The sequence below is a fragment of the Manis javanica genome, chromosome 8, assembly GCF_040802235.1.
Source record: "Manis javanica isolate MJ-LG chromosome 8, MJ_LKY, whole genome shotgun sequence".
Taxonomy (NCBI): Eukaryota; Metazoa; Chordata; class Mammalia; order Pholidota; family Manidae; genus Manis; species Manis javanica.
This window is the reverse complement of record NC_133163.1, coordinates 92683164-92700189: the sequence shown is the minus strand read 5'-3', so window position 1 is coordinate 92700189 and position 17026 is coordinate 92683164. Positions and strand designations below refer to the sequence as shown.

Here is a 17026-nt window from a genome sequence, read left to right as displayed (position 1 = left end):
TGGGTTAGCATGGAAGGGGAAGGTTTTTTCACTTATTGCAATATATCCTTCTATATTATTTGAATATTTTGTAATTGATTTGTATTGCCTTTACAGCAAATTATTTTAATAAGCTAATCAATTTGCTGACACTTTGTATGCAGTTGTCCACTTGCTACTGAGCACAGAACTAGAAACCAGTCCCATTTCTTTCCCCACACTTTCTGAACCCTTCTCGGAACGCTGAACTTAGAAGGGGGCTTTTGTTGGTCAGCAGGACTGGCTCCCCCAAACAGAGTACCACTGAAATGGTTCTGAGAGGGTACTTGGACACAGGCTTACTGTGCAGCATGTGGAAGAGAATTTAGCACCTGGCAAGGCAGACCAGGTAGCTTTCTCTGGGGAAGCCTACTGCTATCAGTCTGCTGTGCCTGCCTGTCTACTGTAGGGGACACACAGACCTTTTGTTCAAAAAGCTGCTTTACATTTTCTATCCTCTTCTTTAGATAATTTTGCAAATCAGTTTTTCCAAAGACTCTCAAAGTTCCTGTCATCATCATACTTCCCTTCTTCAAGCAATTAACTGACAATCCTTTTAAACCCAGGACAAAGTCAAGTGTAAAGGAAGTGGGAATATAGGGCAATCTCTCAATATTGCAGATGCGAGCAAGAACACTTCTGGGTAAAGTCAAGGACAAGTGTCTTAGGACCTCTGTACTTATACTTAGGCTGCCCCAAGTCTGCAACTATCAAGCTTTGGATATTCCTCCCTTATTGATAACCTCTCTCTCTCTCCACCCTAGATCCAAAGGACTCCAGATACTACCAGAAATTCCTGTTACCCTGGGTCACAAAAGAGAGGGAAAAAAATCTAAACATGCTTTTGCATTTTAAAAGTCTCTCTAGTTTCTGCTGTTCATTTGTGCACAGGCATCCAGCACCAGCAGCAACATTAAGTGCCAAGGATCTCTGTTCTTCAGATTTTTCTGAATCTGAAAGCTACTCTTTTAAGATTCACAATGAACTTTGTAGAGAAGGGAAAAATGAGTTAGATGGAGCCAAAACAATGACCTTATCCCTGTAAAATCCAGCCATGGACACGCCTGTGGAGCTGAGCAGCTGTTCTGCTGGCGGAGGGAACCCACTGAAATGAAACACTCATGGCAATCTCCTTTCCCCCACTTATGCCTGCAGAGCCCCATCCAATTATTGCACAAAAAGGCTTTTTCTTATAATCTCCTCTCGCTTCTACGTCTGTCTCCATCTTGGTAGGAAAGAAACAGCACTAGCGATGGAATGTACACAGCTCTGCAAATATTCATGAGAAAATGCTTTGACACCCACATGCTCCCTCACTCCCCCAGCACATACATGCCTGAGGAAAAGGGGATGCACAGAGATGCTGACAGAGTCTGTGGTTCTCTAACTTAGGCAAACAGCAGGGCCTTCTCAAAACAGACAGCAAGAGTCAAGAAGGCAGAGTGCTAACTTGGCTCTCATCCACTGAGCCATAAATTGAATAATTAATCCAGTAACCATTAATCGGTCATTTAAGATGTGCAGTCATGGAAATACAAAAATAAATAGAGCTGTGTGTGGGGCAGCGTTTGAGACCTTTGACTTTGGAGTCACAAAGTCAAGGATTTGAATGCTGGTTCCATCACTTGTGACCTTAAAGCAAGCTCCTCAACCTATCTGAGCCAGTTCCAATCCCTAAAATGGAGATAATATCTGCTGTAAAAAGTGATATAACCACAACAGCAACTTCCCCTCTGCAAACTCTCAAATTCCTTCTCACCCTAGTTTCTTCTTCACATTCCCCCTCCTCTTGCTGCTCTAAGGTCCCTCATCAGTTTCAGTAACTCTCCCACTTCTTTACTTTCCCCCAAAGCCTTCATTCACACTCCAACCTCTGGAGATACAAACACATGCGGCAGAACAGGCATAATGCTCATACTCCTGTCCACCTCACCCCAGTTACTTTCTCAGGCAGAAGAAAGTCTTTAGCTTATAGCAGGTTGGGATCCCCGTAGAGAAATGCTGTTTCTGTGGCAGCAGTTTCTAATCACAGCCTGGACACACTAGAGAACCCATAAAATAGCTCTCAATACTCCCCCACACTACTAGACAGCCACAGCACAATTTCCTCATCTTGACTGAGTACAGAGGAGGGTGTAGGACTGTTCCAAGGAACCAGGTATTGCCTTGGGATTCTGCTAAGCAGCACATCCTGTATCCAGGAACCTTTGTATTGTAGTTCATTGCCCCTGTCACTAGAATAAGCAACAGGCATTTCCCTGCAACTTCAAGCACAACTGGCCAAAAAGAAAAAAGAAAAAAAAATCTTTCATTGTTATTGCTGTCTCTCCAGGCCTTCATCTTTAAAGTAAGTGTCTTAAATGGTCTCTAGCATTTATTCTAATATCAACATTCTGGAATTCTAAAGTCGAACTATTCAGTACTCAAAACTTCTGCACAAGTTACTCTTCATGCCGATTACACATGATCCTCTGCAATTTTATTTTAATCCTTTATTTTAGCCTCATGGAAATGAAGACCAACTGGTTCTCATGCTCCGTAAAATCATCTTCTGTACTTGCGGAGCATTATCATCACCTCTCTGTCTCTCCATCTCTGGACCAACATTTCTTCATTAAATAATCACATGCAGAATGGACCCAAGGTGTACCACGCTGACAGCAGCTTTCCTCTTGGGTCCTGCACTCAGCCCTTTCATCATTTTGGGGGGTATGTAGGGTTTCCCTCTGAAGCTTCTTCAGGTTCCTAACATCCTCTAGCTGAAGTCCAAAACTAGAGAAATTACTCACCAAGGACCCTGTGACACACACACACAGAAACACCCCCATCCCCAATCCTTTCTTCAGGGCTCTCTGAGGGGAGGCAATGAGGCATTCTGTGTGTTCTTTGGTGTTCAGCATACTGTGGAGACTAAAATATTAAAATAATAATAAGCACGATCACACTGCTGCTGTAATTTCAGTTTTGGAGTCAGTGACTGTAGGGAGTTAATCTCCTGCTTACTCACATTATTTTTTTTAATCTGAAAAAGCTACAAGTGTTTTAGGTATTGTGTTTTAGCCAAATAATGGCCCGTTTTAAAAGATTCCCAGGAGAATAGAGCAATTGCTTTCTGCAGAGGGCGGGTAGCTTTTTGTTCCTGAAAGTGCTTTCTGTTGACTCAGTCTGCACTTGTTTTGACAGCCACATTCAGTCCTTGGTGGGTAAAGCTGAGTTAATGCTCCTCATGGAAACTTTTACACACAATCACCCAAATACAATACGCTTGAGCAGAGGACTCCCGCTCCCACAGATGTTCCTGACCAGGAGGAAGGGAGGGGAGTTAATTTTCCAAGCGAAGCATGCTGATCCCAGCAGAGATCATAACCAGATCCAAAGAAGAGATTTTCAAATCTAGTTCAGCTCTGAGGAAGAATCATGGGCCTCACTTTTCTCCTACCGGGAGAGTGATAATCCCAACAAGGACCCAAGCCACAGTACTCTTGATCTCACTTATTCAACTGGTTTCCAAGCCCTGGGCTGGACCCTACGTAATAACTTCATTTTCCCCTCACAATAACTCAAGCTGGAGAAACTAGTACTCAGAGAGGCTAAGTAACTGGTCCAAAGTAAGCTAGCTAATACATGCTGTGCCTAAATTCAAATCCAGGTCTAACTTTAGTAGAGACTCGAGCCAGATAAAATGCAGGCCAATTTTGAAGAAAAGCCTTGGCTGCAAGTCAAATATTAACAAAGACTAAAAACACAATTTAGAACAATAACAGCCTGCCTTAATAATGGGAAACTGAGGACTCCTTGGGGTAGTGGACAAGACAGGTGGTATGATCCCCTACAGCCCACTGACTATGGTCTTTTCTCTCTCTTTCCCTTTCACCCTCCATCTTTCCTCCCTAATTCTCTATCTCTTCCTTTTCTTACACCCCCTTTTACTCCCTTTTACACTGCAATGTAGTGAAGAATATGAACTTTGCGTTCAGATGATCCTGTGTTCAAATCTTAGACTCATTTCTACTTGTGTGACTTTGGGCAGATCATGTTACCTTTCTAAGCCTAAATTTTCTTAACTATAAAAGGATAAAAATCTTCTGCCTCTAGACTATTGAAGGGATTAAATCAGATAATATATATGAAGAGATGATCAGGTCACTAGTAGACTAAATGGAATTTTTTAAAATTTCAGAGTCAGTGAAGCTTAGTAGAAATGGCACACAGTTCAGAGTTAGATAGTCTTAGATTTGAATCCCTGCTCCACCACTCAGTAATTTAGACAATTCTTATAATCTTTCTATGCCTCAGTTTCCTTATCTATAAAATGGAGTATATAACACAGACTTAATAAATCTGGGAGAAGAGCACAGGACATGATAAATATACAAGAATTTACGTAGATATTTAACAAATAAAGCTGCCTCACAGTAGGACTTGAAGTAGTTGACTTGTTCTCCAGAGGTCCACATTTTTTTGACACCTGATCTACTTACTCAAGTGTGTCACTACTAAGGCCTAGGAAGCACTAAAGCACAAGGGCATTTTCGTCTTAACCTATCTTTAAGACTATAAATATAGAAAGAGGGTGTTAGAATGGTACAAGCAATGTAAAGACCATCATAAGAAGTATGAGTCTAGCCCCAATTGGGCATTAACTGCCTGTATAATCCCATAATAGTCACATGGTTATATCTAGAATATGAAGAGGTTGGCCTAGAGTAGTGGGCAGTGTCAGGAAATACTTTTGATTGTCACAACTGCAACTGCTACTGGCATCTGCTAGGCCTGGGATGCTGCAAAACATCCTACAGTATACAAGACAGTTCCCCACAACAAGGAGTTATCTGGCCAAAATATCAGACATGCTGCGGCTGAGAAACCCTAGCCCAGATGACTGCGAGGTTCTCTTTGAGCTCTAACATTCTAAGAGACTGTGATGAGGCAACGCCAACACCGAATAGGTGATATTCTTGTCAATATCTATCAAGCAATGGCTTATGATGTTGCTCCATATCCCCATAAGGCCACTGGGGGAAGACAGTGTTGTATTTCTGAGGGTGGTGACAGCTCTCCCTTCGCAACAGAGGAGACCCAGGGATGAAGAGGGCACAGTCCTCCAGGGGCTTGGTCTCTCACTTTCTGAAGTCAGAATCAGTGCTTCCAAAGCCATGAGATTCCTCCGGGGCAAGATGATTTAAGTAAGTGTGAATCAAGGTCAAATTAAGATATGATATACACAACAGCAGGGATGAGTCTCAAATATATCATGCTAAGTAAAAGAAGCCAAACTCAAAAACCTCTATATTGCTTTGTTACATTTATATGACATTCAGAAACAGACAAAAATAGGGACAGAAACAGATCGGTAGGTGCCAGTGGTTGGAGGTGAGACTAGTTTGACTACAAAGGGACATGAAGGAATTCTGGGGATAATGCACTGCTTTATATACCAACTGTAATGACACATACACAACTGTATGTGTTTGTCAAAACTCACAGAACCACACTGTGCACTAAAAAGGTGATTTTTACTGCATCTAAATCATCTTCAATAAGACTGACCCCTCTCCTCTCACCTGCCAAAATATGATCACAAATGCTGTAGAGAGGATTGCTGTACTCTGGCCAAGTGAACTGGGTAACATCTAAATTCTTTCCTATCACTAGGCCTGTGATTTTATGTCAGTTTGCCTGCCCCTGGTGACCCCAGAGCCACAGTAATTAAGATTAAGCCTGGGCTCCAATTTTTGTGTTAAAACGATGAGTCCTCTGACCAAACTATGTGGATACGAGTCCTGCCCCCACTCTGAGATCTCTGACCCTCCTCCATCCTGTGACAGAGGTTCCCTTCCTTCTCTTTCCTATCCTGACTCCCTTTGGGACCAATGAGGACCTTAGACAATTAATAAACAAGCAGAATAAACCTCAGGAGACACTGTTTATATCTCTGCACAGGCTTCCTGTTCAAATCCCATTTGATCTTGCCACTGAACTTCAAATCAGGCAACAGAAGAAGAGTCATAGTTATGAATTCCCCTCCTCTATGGACTTCTGGGCTTCCACTAGATTATTTTTATATAGTTAAACTACATAAATGTAAAATGTGAGCCTCACCAGAATATAGATATAGGCATGTAGTTTTGTTTACACACATACACACACCTCCCAGATTATTGATCAAATGTTATACAAAATAGTTAATTTTTCTTATGTACTTAATAGTTCTGGTTATGCCATGGCCAGGGAGAACTGAAATAGCCATGAGAATGCTCACACTTTGTATTAACAGAAAGACCACTGTCTTCATGCCACAAGTACAGCCACAACTATGAACCGCTGGAGGAGTCCCATCCTCTTATCTGAGAGTCAGTTCCTTTCCTGTCTCTTGGAGGATCTCAGTGGAACAGCTGCAAACACCATCTGAGTAATCAGATACCTCACATACACTTGAGTGCTGGGATAAAAATCAAAGGCTACAAGGCAAACCCAGACCTGCTAGTGCCCTCATATTTAAAAGGACAGAGAATTTTGGAGGGGCCACATAATATCCACACTGCCCTTTTTTGCTGAGTATTTACAGCAAATGTATTGTGACTACATAGGTAGGATGCTAATATTATAATAGAAGGGGCCCACAGAGACAACAAATCCCACAGTGGTGTAGGATTTTGTTTCCACATTTACTCCTCCAGGGAAGAATGGGGGAATTCCATGGTTTCAAACTATCCAATCATCTTCAGAAGTCTGCATCAGCAGAAAATCAGTACTGTCTTCAGTCACTCAAATTTGATAATGTTGTTCCTTTGGCATAATTAGAAAACGTTTGACAAAAGACTAAAATATTTAACAGAAAGCACACTTTAGCTTTTTATTCAAAGACATACAGACTGATAGGCAATGGTTGTCCAGGGTTCCCCCCAAAATATTTCCATTTCCTAAAGAGATATTTCTACAGTGTTTTCTTGCATATGTAAGTATGATGATATTGACCCACAAAAGGCCAAATCAATTTTAGGGCTGAGCTTTCACAGAGAGTACCCTGGTAGCTGCTAGGGTGAGGTCAGAGAACACAGTGAGGCAAGTCTTGCTGGCCACGACAGGGACTGAAAGCATCATCTTTGATGGTGCTCAAATGAGGACCATGCTGCTGCTTCACAGTAACAGAAGCCCCGTAGACCCACCTGGTCAGACCTGCTACCTTGCGCACTTGTGAGACAGCTAAGTAGCACTACCAGACACAGAAAATATGACGAATAGTCTTAGATGACAAAACCTTGGCGGGTCCTCTTAATCCTCCACAGATCAACAGATTTCACTTATTACATACTGGCAGACTAGCTGTCTAGCCCTTTTACACTCAGCCTAGGAGCATAAGCACAAGCCTAAGGCTCACAGAAGATACTAGCCTCTATGATTCATGGGCCCTTCTACTGTATACAACACAAGGCTAAGTTTGCAGTGAGCAGAATGCTGCCTGAACTAACCTGTACCCACATGAATTCTGTTGAGGCCCAAGCCTAAAGGGACACTAGCCAGCTTCCATACCCTGAGCAAGCAGTCTTATCTCAGCTACTTTGCTCTTTCTATAATTGATGCCTTTCACTGCCACTTCTCAAATCAAAACATCATTATTTTCTGCAAACTATCATAAGTAAGAAATAGCCAGGGCCCAGATTTCATGTAAATTTCCCAATAATTATCCAGTTATAAAGAACTGAGAAGAGCTAAAGCAAAAATGGTCTTACCACATCCTGAGATGCATACTGGGGGTCCTCTGGGTTGACTGACCAGTAGCAGTAATCAAAGCCGAATGCCACAACCTTCTCCCGGGAATCACCAAAGCCATCAGGTCGGCTGTCCACCTAAAATCAAACATAGAATCCAGTGTCTTCTCTATTATTTGGTCAGTTGCACTTTATTCCTCTCTGCTGTAGCTAGAGAGACCTGGAATGCTCATGAGACTCTTAATGACATCTACCAGAAAAGGGGAAAACAGTAACCTCTACTCCCGTCTCATTTGGTATGAATAAAGCCCCAGATAATTAAATTTGTCTATCTGTCATACTATCATTTATCTGCCTGCCCACAAACCAATCATCCGAGGTGTAGAACAGGTTGGGAGAGAAAGCCTTTCTCTCTCAGGGCATCATTTGATCACTGTCATTTTTTCTATCCATATTTCCATAGAGGACTCCAGGAGCACATTAGTAGTTCAGTCCCGGGCCTGACAGGCTCTATTGACCTAGGTCTTCCACTTTAGTCCCTGGTATCCACCCCCAGTGACTTAGAAAGTACACTGGACAGAAGAGCTAGGACCGATCCAACTGCCTGGGGAGCGAGCCAGAGTCTGAAACTGAACGAACTTCCAGGTACTGGGGAGAATGGCATTACTCCTAGAAATGCCTTGTCTTACTATGTAAAATTTAGATTTCGGACAGAGAGAGACAATCCCCAGCACCAGCCACCATAAATCACAGTAGGAAAAGGCTACCAGAATGCCTAGTAAATTCTTAGTGGATAACTGAGCTCAGGGAAGTAAGCAGCTAGGAAGGTGTGCAGGGGACAGGTTAGAGTTTGATCTTGGCAAGGATTTACTCTTAAGAGCCAAATATATGCACTCTCAGAACAAAGCCCCTGAAGTGATTAGGCAACAGAGATATAAATAAGAGAAAGCAAAAAGTAAAACATCTTTTGTCTCTGGGGAGTTCCTGTTTAAAGTTGGACAGGTCCAATTCTCTTTTAGCAGACAGCTACTGACAAAGGAAACCGATCACATCACAGGAGTAACATGGAAGTGGGCATGGCCAGGAGGCCTGGGGTCCAGATAACCCTCACTCCTGCAAGTCAGCTCCCTGAGCTCTCAGGAATGCTGAATACCACCTGCAAGCTGACTATACCAGCAGTCCCTGGTCCACAAAGAATGAATCCTTTCCACTTCCACTGCCTGGAAAATGTAGGGATGGGACAGAGGAAATTAGCCTTGAGAGGAGGTGAGGGGTCATAGAGGAAGTTCCCAGAGTTTGTCCATTGTGACTCAGAGGTCAGTCAGATCTACAGAAGCAAATCTGTAGCAAGACTCAGGCCAAAGGCCAACTCACTTCTGGGATCTGAAGGCTTTCACCTGGACCTCACTGTGGCCAATACAAATCCTGCAATAGCAAATGGATACCAAAATTCCCAGTGATCCCCCTAGATGAAGTGCTATCAAATAAGAGGCTAGGGACAAAGCCTAACTGGTGGTCAGCTGACTTAAAGATACCTATGGATGTGCCCAGCATGATTTAAGCTAGCCATGGCCCCTGTAACCTGCCTTGTGTTTACTTTCAAAGCAGTTACTGATCAGTTTCCAAAACGGCTGTGCCCTGTTTGAAAGAACTTAGGCTCTATCAGTCCCATGCCCTTTACTTCTTTCCTGCTGTATTTATTATATTTCCTTTGCGGTTGGTCAAAGTTCTTCCCACAAATGCCCTTATATCCTCTTCCTCTCCCACTCCCCAACTCTAAACACATTTACATACACACCTTTATCCCACTGGAGCCCCTGTCACAATACTAGCTCCTCGGTAGAAAGATAAAGAATTTCAGGCTTACCTTTAAATTCTTGATTTTTGCCACTGTGCCATCAACTTCCACAATAATTTTTCCCCCTTCTTTGTTCTCCCTAGAAACAAAACCCAAACCCATATGAGAAGAAACATTGCTTTTTTTTCTTAATCAAGAAAAGAGGAGCTGAGATCAGTACTCCAAGGACAACCCTGGAACTGGAGTTTGCCTCCACAGGTAGCTGCAGACATCACATCAAGCAGTCCCCTAGCTGGCACGCTTCTCCAGATCATTTGAATTTGGCTCTGCAACAGCCAAGAGTCACCGTTTCTGAGAGCCCTCCATATGCTAGGCACTGCATTAGGTACAGCACGTACTGTCCTTCATCTTAAGCAATCCCTCTAATATGCCCTCCTGACTTCCTATCACATTTTCATTTTTACAGATGGAAGACTAAAGCTGAGAGAAACTGTGTAACTTGTCCAAGGTCACACAACTAGTAGCGGCAGAGCTGAGATTTCAACCCCAATTCAAAGCCTGGACTCTAAACTATACTTTAGAACAGGCTTGGAAACCCTTGAGTGTGCCCTTGGCTCACCACCTAACATGGCATCACCTCTGATTTTCTCTGAAATTTTGAGCACAGGTAGGGATGAAAAAGATTTTGGAGCCCTCTCTGCTGAGATCCTGAGAGCATATTTCCCAAATGCTTTCCTTTTACCTTCCTAAGTCGAAATCCTTGAGAATCTTCCTATGCTGCAGTTATGCCATAACACTGCTAACAACCAGCCCCGAAATTCACTTTACAGGGCTAAATCTAAGCAACCCATATACCTGAATCCCAAAATGAATGGCATATACACCACTCTAGATAGGAAATCCTTTTTCATTAACATAAAGCGTTTTAGGCTAAAGTGCTCAAGGCCAGAATGTTAACATAGGAATTAAATTCATTAACACTTCCTCCACTACAATGAAAGTTATCAATTGAATCACTCCTAGCCTGGTACCTGAAAGTGGAGAAAATATGTTAGGTCTCATTGTATTTATTTATTTATTTATTTACTTATTTATTTTTAGTATGGTATCATTAATATACAATCACATGAGCAACATTGTGGTTACTAGATGCCCCCCATTATCAACTCCCCACCACATACCCCATTATAGTCACTGTCCATCAGCACAGTAAGATGCTATAGAGTCACTACTTGTCTTCTCTGTGCTATATTGTGTTAGGTCTCATTTTTAACCTTCCTTGGGGTTCCCAGGATGTCAGCTTGAGGACTCAGAGGACTGTTGGGAGTGATGCATGGTGAGACAAAGGTCCTTAGATTTAAGATTGTTTTTTTAAACCTGTTAGTGAGTCTGGGATAAAGTCCTGGATAGAAACCTTCTCTCCCTCAGGTAATAACATTTCCGCTACATTTCCTCAAGGCCCTGATGCTCTTTCTTTCACATTTCACAGCAGATGCTACCTAACGCAACAGAAATAGTCTTGGTTCCCAAGGATCAAAAACTGTCTCCCAGCCATCTGCTCTCCTAAAGAAAATCATCATCTTTGGTGTTAATATTTTGTAGGGCAACATTTTTTTTCCCCTTTCTGCATTTTAAAGTAGGTTTTGTTATCCCTCCACCCATTATAAAAGTAATACACAGATTAAGGTAAATTTGGACAAGAAAATAAGGGAAAAAATCATGTAATAACTTTTCCAAATCTGTTATCTAATTCTTAAAAGTCGTCCCTTTCTTGAGGATTCATCTAGGTCTCTCTGGCATAAAGCAGCCAAAAAAAAAAAAGTCCTGAACTTGACCTCTTGTCAGAAAGATATGGCACTATAGGAGGGTGAGATGCTGCTCCTCCCATGCCTGGTCCACTGCCACTGGTAACCTAGTGGCTGCAAAATACTCTTAAAACAAAATGGGGATGAATTAATGTTGAGCAGAGCAGAAAGAAAGGGAACCAGCCTCAACTGGGGCGCTGGCCACACAGAGCTCAACAAAAGTCAGATGGAGCCTTACACGTGGCAAGAGTGACACTCCTACCACTTGCCTCTGAGTCCTAAGTTCTACCAACAGGCATTCTTTCCTTAGAGTTACAGGTTTTGCACAGGGACAAATCAATCCTCAGGTACACGCTTACTCCTAGGACAGTGTTTCTCAAGGTGTGGTCCAGGCTACCTTCATTAGGGAGATGGTGGGGCTACTTAATTCAAATGCCTGTTAACAAGCTGCAATATATCAAGCTCCCCAGGTGAACTGTATGCATACCATAATTTGAGAATCACTGTCTTGGGTGGGAAATAACCAACCCATTACCACTTGTTATGTATTCATTTGAAAAACTTAAGAAAAACAGACAGCTAAGTATAATGAGGAATAAAAACAGTTGTTGAAAGTTTCTGTGATGACTGCCCTTGTACTGTTCACCATGTAAGAACTTATTCACTATGTAAGAATTTGTTCACCATGTAAGAACTTGTTCATTATGCTTCAGAAGATTGGAGACTGATGAGAATTAGGCTGGGGGTGGATTAATGATTGTGCATTGAGCATTGACTCCCCTATACAGAATTTTATTGTTGTTAACAACCATTTGATCAATAAATATGAGAGATGCCCTCTCAAAAAAAAACAGTTGTTAAAAATTATATAGCTAAATTATTGGACACTTAAAATGAGCCAGGCTCTAAGTATTTCAAATGCATTCTTTCGGTTATCTTCATGAAAGACGACTGAAGAAGTTATCCTATTTTACAGATTGAAAAAATAAAAGCACAGAAAGGGAATACAGTGTATGAAAAGTAACTTTAGGACAGTGGGGGAGTGTTCCAGAGCCTTCAGTGTTGGCAGAAGAGAACATGTTCCCCCAGTGATGAACGATTTTGGATAGACAAAGGGTAGCATTACATAATGAGATACCAACCTTCTGATTATGGGAAACAACTGTGAGGTACATGGAGGGCATCAAAACCATTTCCCATATTGTCATTTTACTAATGGTCAGGTCTAGTCCTGAGCAGTCATTTGCTTAAGAAAGAAGTGCAACTTTTCTGTAATTTCAGGAAGTAGCAGCTTGGTCTGGTGAATTGAATCTTGGCTCTACCTACTTTTAGACCTTAAACAAGATCATTCTCTCATTTGGAAAAACAAAAAAATGGAAGTTAAGACCAGATGACGTCCGAGGTTCCTTCCAAGTACAACATCAGATTCAGTGACAAATGGAAGTTGAGACCAGATGATGTCCAAGGTTCCTTCCAAGTACAACATCAGATCCAGTGACTTTGTTAAACTGTGTCTGTGCTAGTGACTTAATGTGAAGGTTGGAACAAACCACACTATCAGCAGATTCCCTACATTCAGATGAGCCTCAGTGAAGACCCTGGAGTAATGCTGCATCTCTGCAGGACCCAGTGTGAAGAGGGGAGTGGTCCCAACTTAGCTGGAGTCACACTGCATTTATCCATATTTGCTCCTGAATCTTTAGCCTGTTAAAATCTGCCCTCACCTGCATGTCTGTTTTGGCATTCTACCACTTGCTAGTCAAGGCTCCTAACTTGAGCTAAAAGTAAATAGCTTCTGAGCTCTTCTTTCTCCTCACTTTTGTGTAATAAGTTATGCTCTACTGTGGCTACAATAGATTTGATTTCAACAGCATTTTCATCTAATCCATAATATTATAAATTCCTCACTCCCAAGGAACTGAGAAATTATTGTTAGGAGTGCTCAATGTTGTTATCCTGAGAGCCCCAAACAACAGTTTTGCAAAAAGATCTGCCAGAGGCTACCTCTAAGGATGGCAGCTGCACCTATGAAAAACCCAACCCTAAAACACCACGCTGAGTAATGAGAAGCCAGATGACACAAGCCATTTGCCAATCTAAACACAGCAGTTCTGGCGCGTGCTGCTTTCCTTCTTTCGTCATTGTACCTTTTTCCTTTTTCCTACCTTCCTTTCTATTTTTCTTGTTTCTTACCTTCATCACATTGCTCTTCTTATTCTGTCAATTGCATTACTTAAAACCAATCACCTCCATATCAGGCAAACATAATCCCTGCTAGAACCAAATTTTATTACAGGAGACGATGCCTTTTTTTGAACTTTCTGCCCAATTTTTAATCCATCTTGTGTCCTGGAAATTTTTAAACCTCCCAAAGAATTCCAGGATGTGGCTTCTGATCTCAAACTACACTCTACCAGCTTCCTATCTGGTAAGATATCACTCACCTCCTTCCACACACACTCTTCCCCAAACAACCAAAACTTAACGTTTTCTAATAGCTTAAGTCTTTATTCTCAGTGTTCTCACACAGAGTGCTCTCTACACTCCCACCTGTCCGCAAGCTTTATAGCTCTTTAGAAAACAGGTCAACCGCCCTTATGAAGTCTTTCCGAACTTTCTAAACCTAAGAGTGGAAAATCAGTGAAACAGGGAAGAAAATACGTGGCTGGTATTGGATGTCTCAAGACCTGAGAGGTGCATCAGATGCGCCCAATGAGGAAACGGGCACTGAACGACGCAGAGGTAACGGGTTGGCATTACTCCCCCCGACTAAACAAGTCTGCTGTCTATCATAAGATGAACCCTCGATCTCTCTGGGCCTCAATTTCCCTCTCACGCTGTATAATCTGCCTTTTTCTTAATCTTCGTTGAGAAACCCACGTGCACCCAGGGACAACACAACTCTGTCCTAGTCCTCACAGGTACTCCAGAGCCACCAAGAAGAGAGATGAGGCTCCGATCCCTCCCTCCGCGTAGAGATACTTTGCCAGCCCTTCTCAACGTACCCAGTGGCAAAAGCCCCACCCGGGCATCAAGATTTGCGCCGCGGTCCCTCAAAACTCCTGCTGGCAGGACTCCAGGGACCCGGAACAGGGCAGCGCACCCCGGGGCCATCCCGCCCTCCCCCACAGCACGCCGCGAAAGCTCGAGCCGAGGTCTCGTCCTGCCAGGCCTCTACGGCTTCCGGACCCCAGCCCCTGGGGCACGTTGTGTCTGATTTCCCGGGGCCAGGATCCCTTAAGGGAGAGGCGGGGACCTCACCCTCCTCCACATTTGACGCCCCAGGCGCCCCCTCCCGCCCAGACTCACCTCTTGCTGAGGGGCCGGACCCTCAGGGCCACGCGCACGTTCGCCATCCCGCGGTAAGCCCGGCTAGTCGGCTCAGATGCAGCATCCCCGGCACCAATCCCGGCTCCGGCCGGACCCCGCCCGCCCCACGCGCCTCACGGGACTGCCTGGCCCCCGGGCCCCGCCCCGTCCCCTTCCCGACGGCCCCGCCCGTGCGCGCGCCACCGTCCGGCCGGAGCGGAGCCTGCAGATTTGGGGCCAATCCTGGGTCCGGCAGACTGGTGGTGCAGGGCTGGTCGGGGCCGCGCAGTTCGTGACGACTAGAAACTAGCCTGACGGTCAGTGCTATGTAGAGTCAAGTAAGTCCGTTAACTTTTGGTTAACGCCAGCAGTTTATAGAGTAATTTGCAAAATACTCTTATTCTCTGCGTTGGTCTGAGATGTCAATTTTGTGGTTAAATTTTAGGGGCAAAAGAAAATGGGAAACACCGATGTTTTTGCAGTTTGCAGCAAGGAGCAGCGTCTCTCTTTAAAGAGGCAGTGTGTGAAGGCGTTTACAGTGCTCACTGGAGAGCTTCTCTGGATTGGAACCTCATGGCCACCTGGTAGGGTTTGTGACTGTGGAGGGAATGCCGTTGGACAGAACCGGTTTATTCATTCATCCAAAAAATAACTAATGAATACCTACCAAGAGAAACGCTATTCTGAGGGGCTGAGGATACAGTCCTTGCCTTCGTGAAAATTAGCATCTACGGGCAGGAAAAAGAGACAATAAATCTAAATGTATAGTATATGATGTGAAGTGCATTTTTTTTAAAGCAGGATAAGGAGATATAGTAATGGTCTCTGTGTGTGAATATAGGGGGAAAGGTGCTATTTTATATAGGATCTTCAGGAAAGGCTTCACTGATGACACCTGGCCAGATCTTAAGAAAGTGAGGGAGGGAGCCATGGAGATAATCATTTATTTAACAAGTATTTCCTAAGTAAACACCTATTATAACAGGCTTTGTTCTAAGCAAGAACATAGCAGTGAAGACAACAGGCAAACCTCCGACCTCATGGAGCTTGGTGAGAGAAACTAAAATAAAACAATTTAAGTAAAATGTGTATCAAATTACTTTAGGAGAAAAAAATAAAGCAGGAAAGGAGAAAGAAAGTGAGTAGAGAGGTGTTGAAATTTTAGATAATATGACCAAGGGAGGCCTCACTGAGAATGACACTTGAGAAAAACATGAAAGATGTAGAGTCACACTGTAAAGAAGAGCAATCCCAGGTGCCAGGAACAGGCCAATGTAAAGGGCTTGAACTTGGAGAGAGCCTGGAATGTTGGAAAAACAGCAACATTGAAAGCCAGTGGGGTAGAATGGAGTGACAGAGTTGGAGGCTCATAGGGTTAACATGAAGCCACAGTAAAGTCTTTGGATGTTATCCTAGGTCAGCCAGAAAACCACTGGAGAGTTTTAAGGAGAAAAGTTAAATTATATCATTTATATTGTTAGAGGTTTACTCTGGCTGCTGTTTTGAGACTAGTCTGAGGAGTTGGGAAGGATGGAAGCCCAAGAGAAACCACTCTGGAGGCTATTTCAGTACTCCAGTGGAGATAATAGTCATGGGGCCTTTGTGTGTGTGTGTCAGGCATGATCCAACAACAGTTTACCTATCCAATCTCCTCTCCCTCCTCTATGTCAAAGTACCCTTCCCTAGAGTATTGGGATAGCTTATTTACAATTCAGATTCACCTGGAACCCTTGTCTTCCAAATAGCTTCTCTACTCACTGCACTTTGCAGTGAAAAGAACTGCCACACTAGGGAAAACAGTATGGAGGTTCCTCAAAAAAATAAAAAATAGAACTACCTTATGATTAACCAACCCTTCTGGGTACATATCAGAAGGAGGTAAAATCACTATCTGGAAAATATATCTGCACCACCATGTTCATTGCAACCTTAATCACAATTAGCCAAGACATGGAAACAAGCTAAGTCCTAAGTCCTTCAAATGATGCATGGATGAAGGAAACACACACACACACACGGAATATTATTCAGCCATAAAAAAGGAAATCTGGCTGTTTGCAATAACATGAATGAGCATTATGCTAAGTGAAATGTCAGAGAAAGATAAATTCTGTGTGATCTTTACATGTGGAATCTAAAAATTCAAACTCATAGAAATAGAGTAGTTGGGTGGTTGCCAGGGCTAGTGGTGAGGGAAATGATACAAACCCAGATGTAAGACATATAAGTTCTGGGGATCTAATGTACAGCACGGTAACTATAGTTAATATTATTGCACAGCACAGTAACTATAGTCAATATTATTGTATATGTGAAAGTTGCTAAAATAATAAATCTTAAATATTCTCACCACTACAACAAAAATTGGTGAATGCTCTATTAAT

At 43.0% G+C, this 17026-nt stretch overlaps 1 protein-coding gene across 1 annotated transcript in view; it reads right to left on the bottom strand.

Moving 5' to 3' along the window:
- STARD9 (StAR related lipid transfer domain containing 9) overlaps positions 1-14968 on the bottom strand; it is a 156539-nt gene extending 141571 nt beyond the window's left edge. The window contains exons 1-3 of the mRNA XM_073241708.1: positions 14643-14968; positions 9598-9667; positions 7752-7868 (exon numbers count right to left, since the gene is read on the bottom strand). Coding sequence (XP_073097809.1) covers positions 7752-7868; positions 9598-9667; positions 14643-14689 — 234 coding nt within the window. The 5' untranslated portion in view covers positions 14690-14968. The remainder of the gene's footprint in view (positions 1-7751; positions 7869-9597; positions 9668-14642) is intronic.
- Between the last annotated feature and the right edge of the window lie 2058 nt (positions 14969-17026).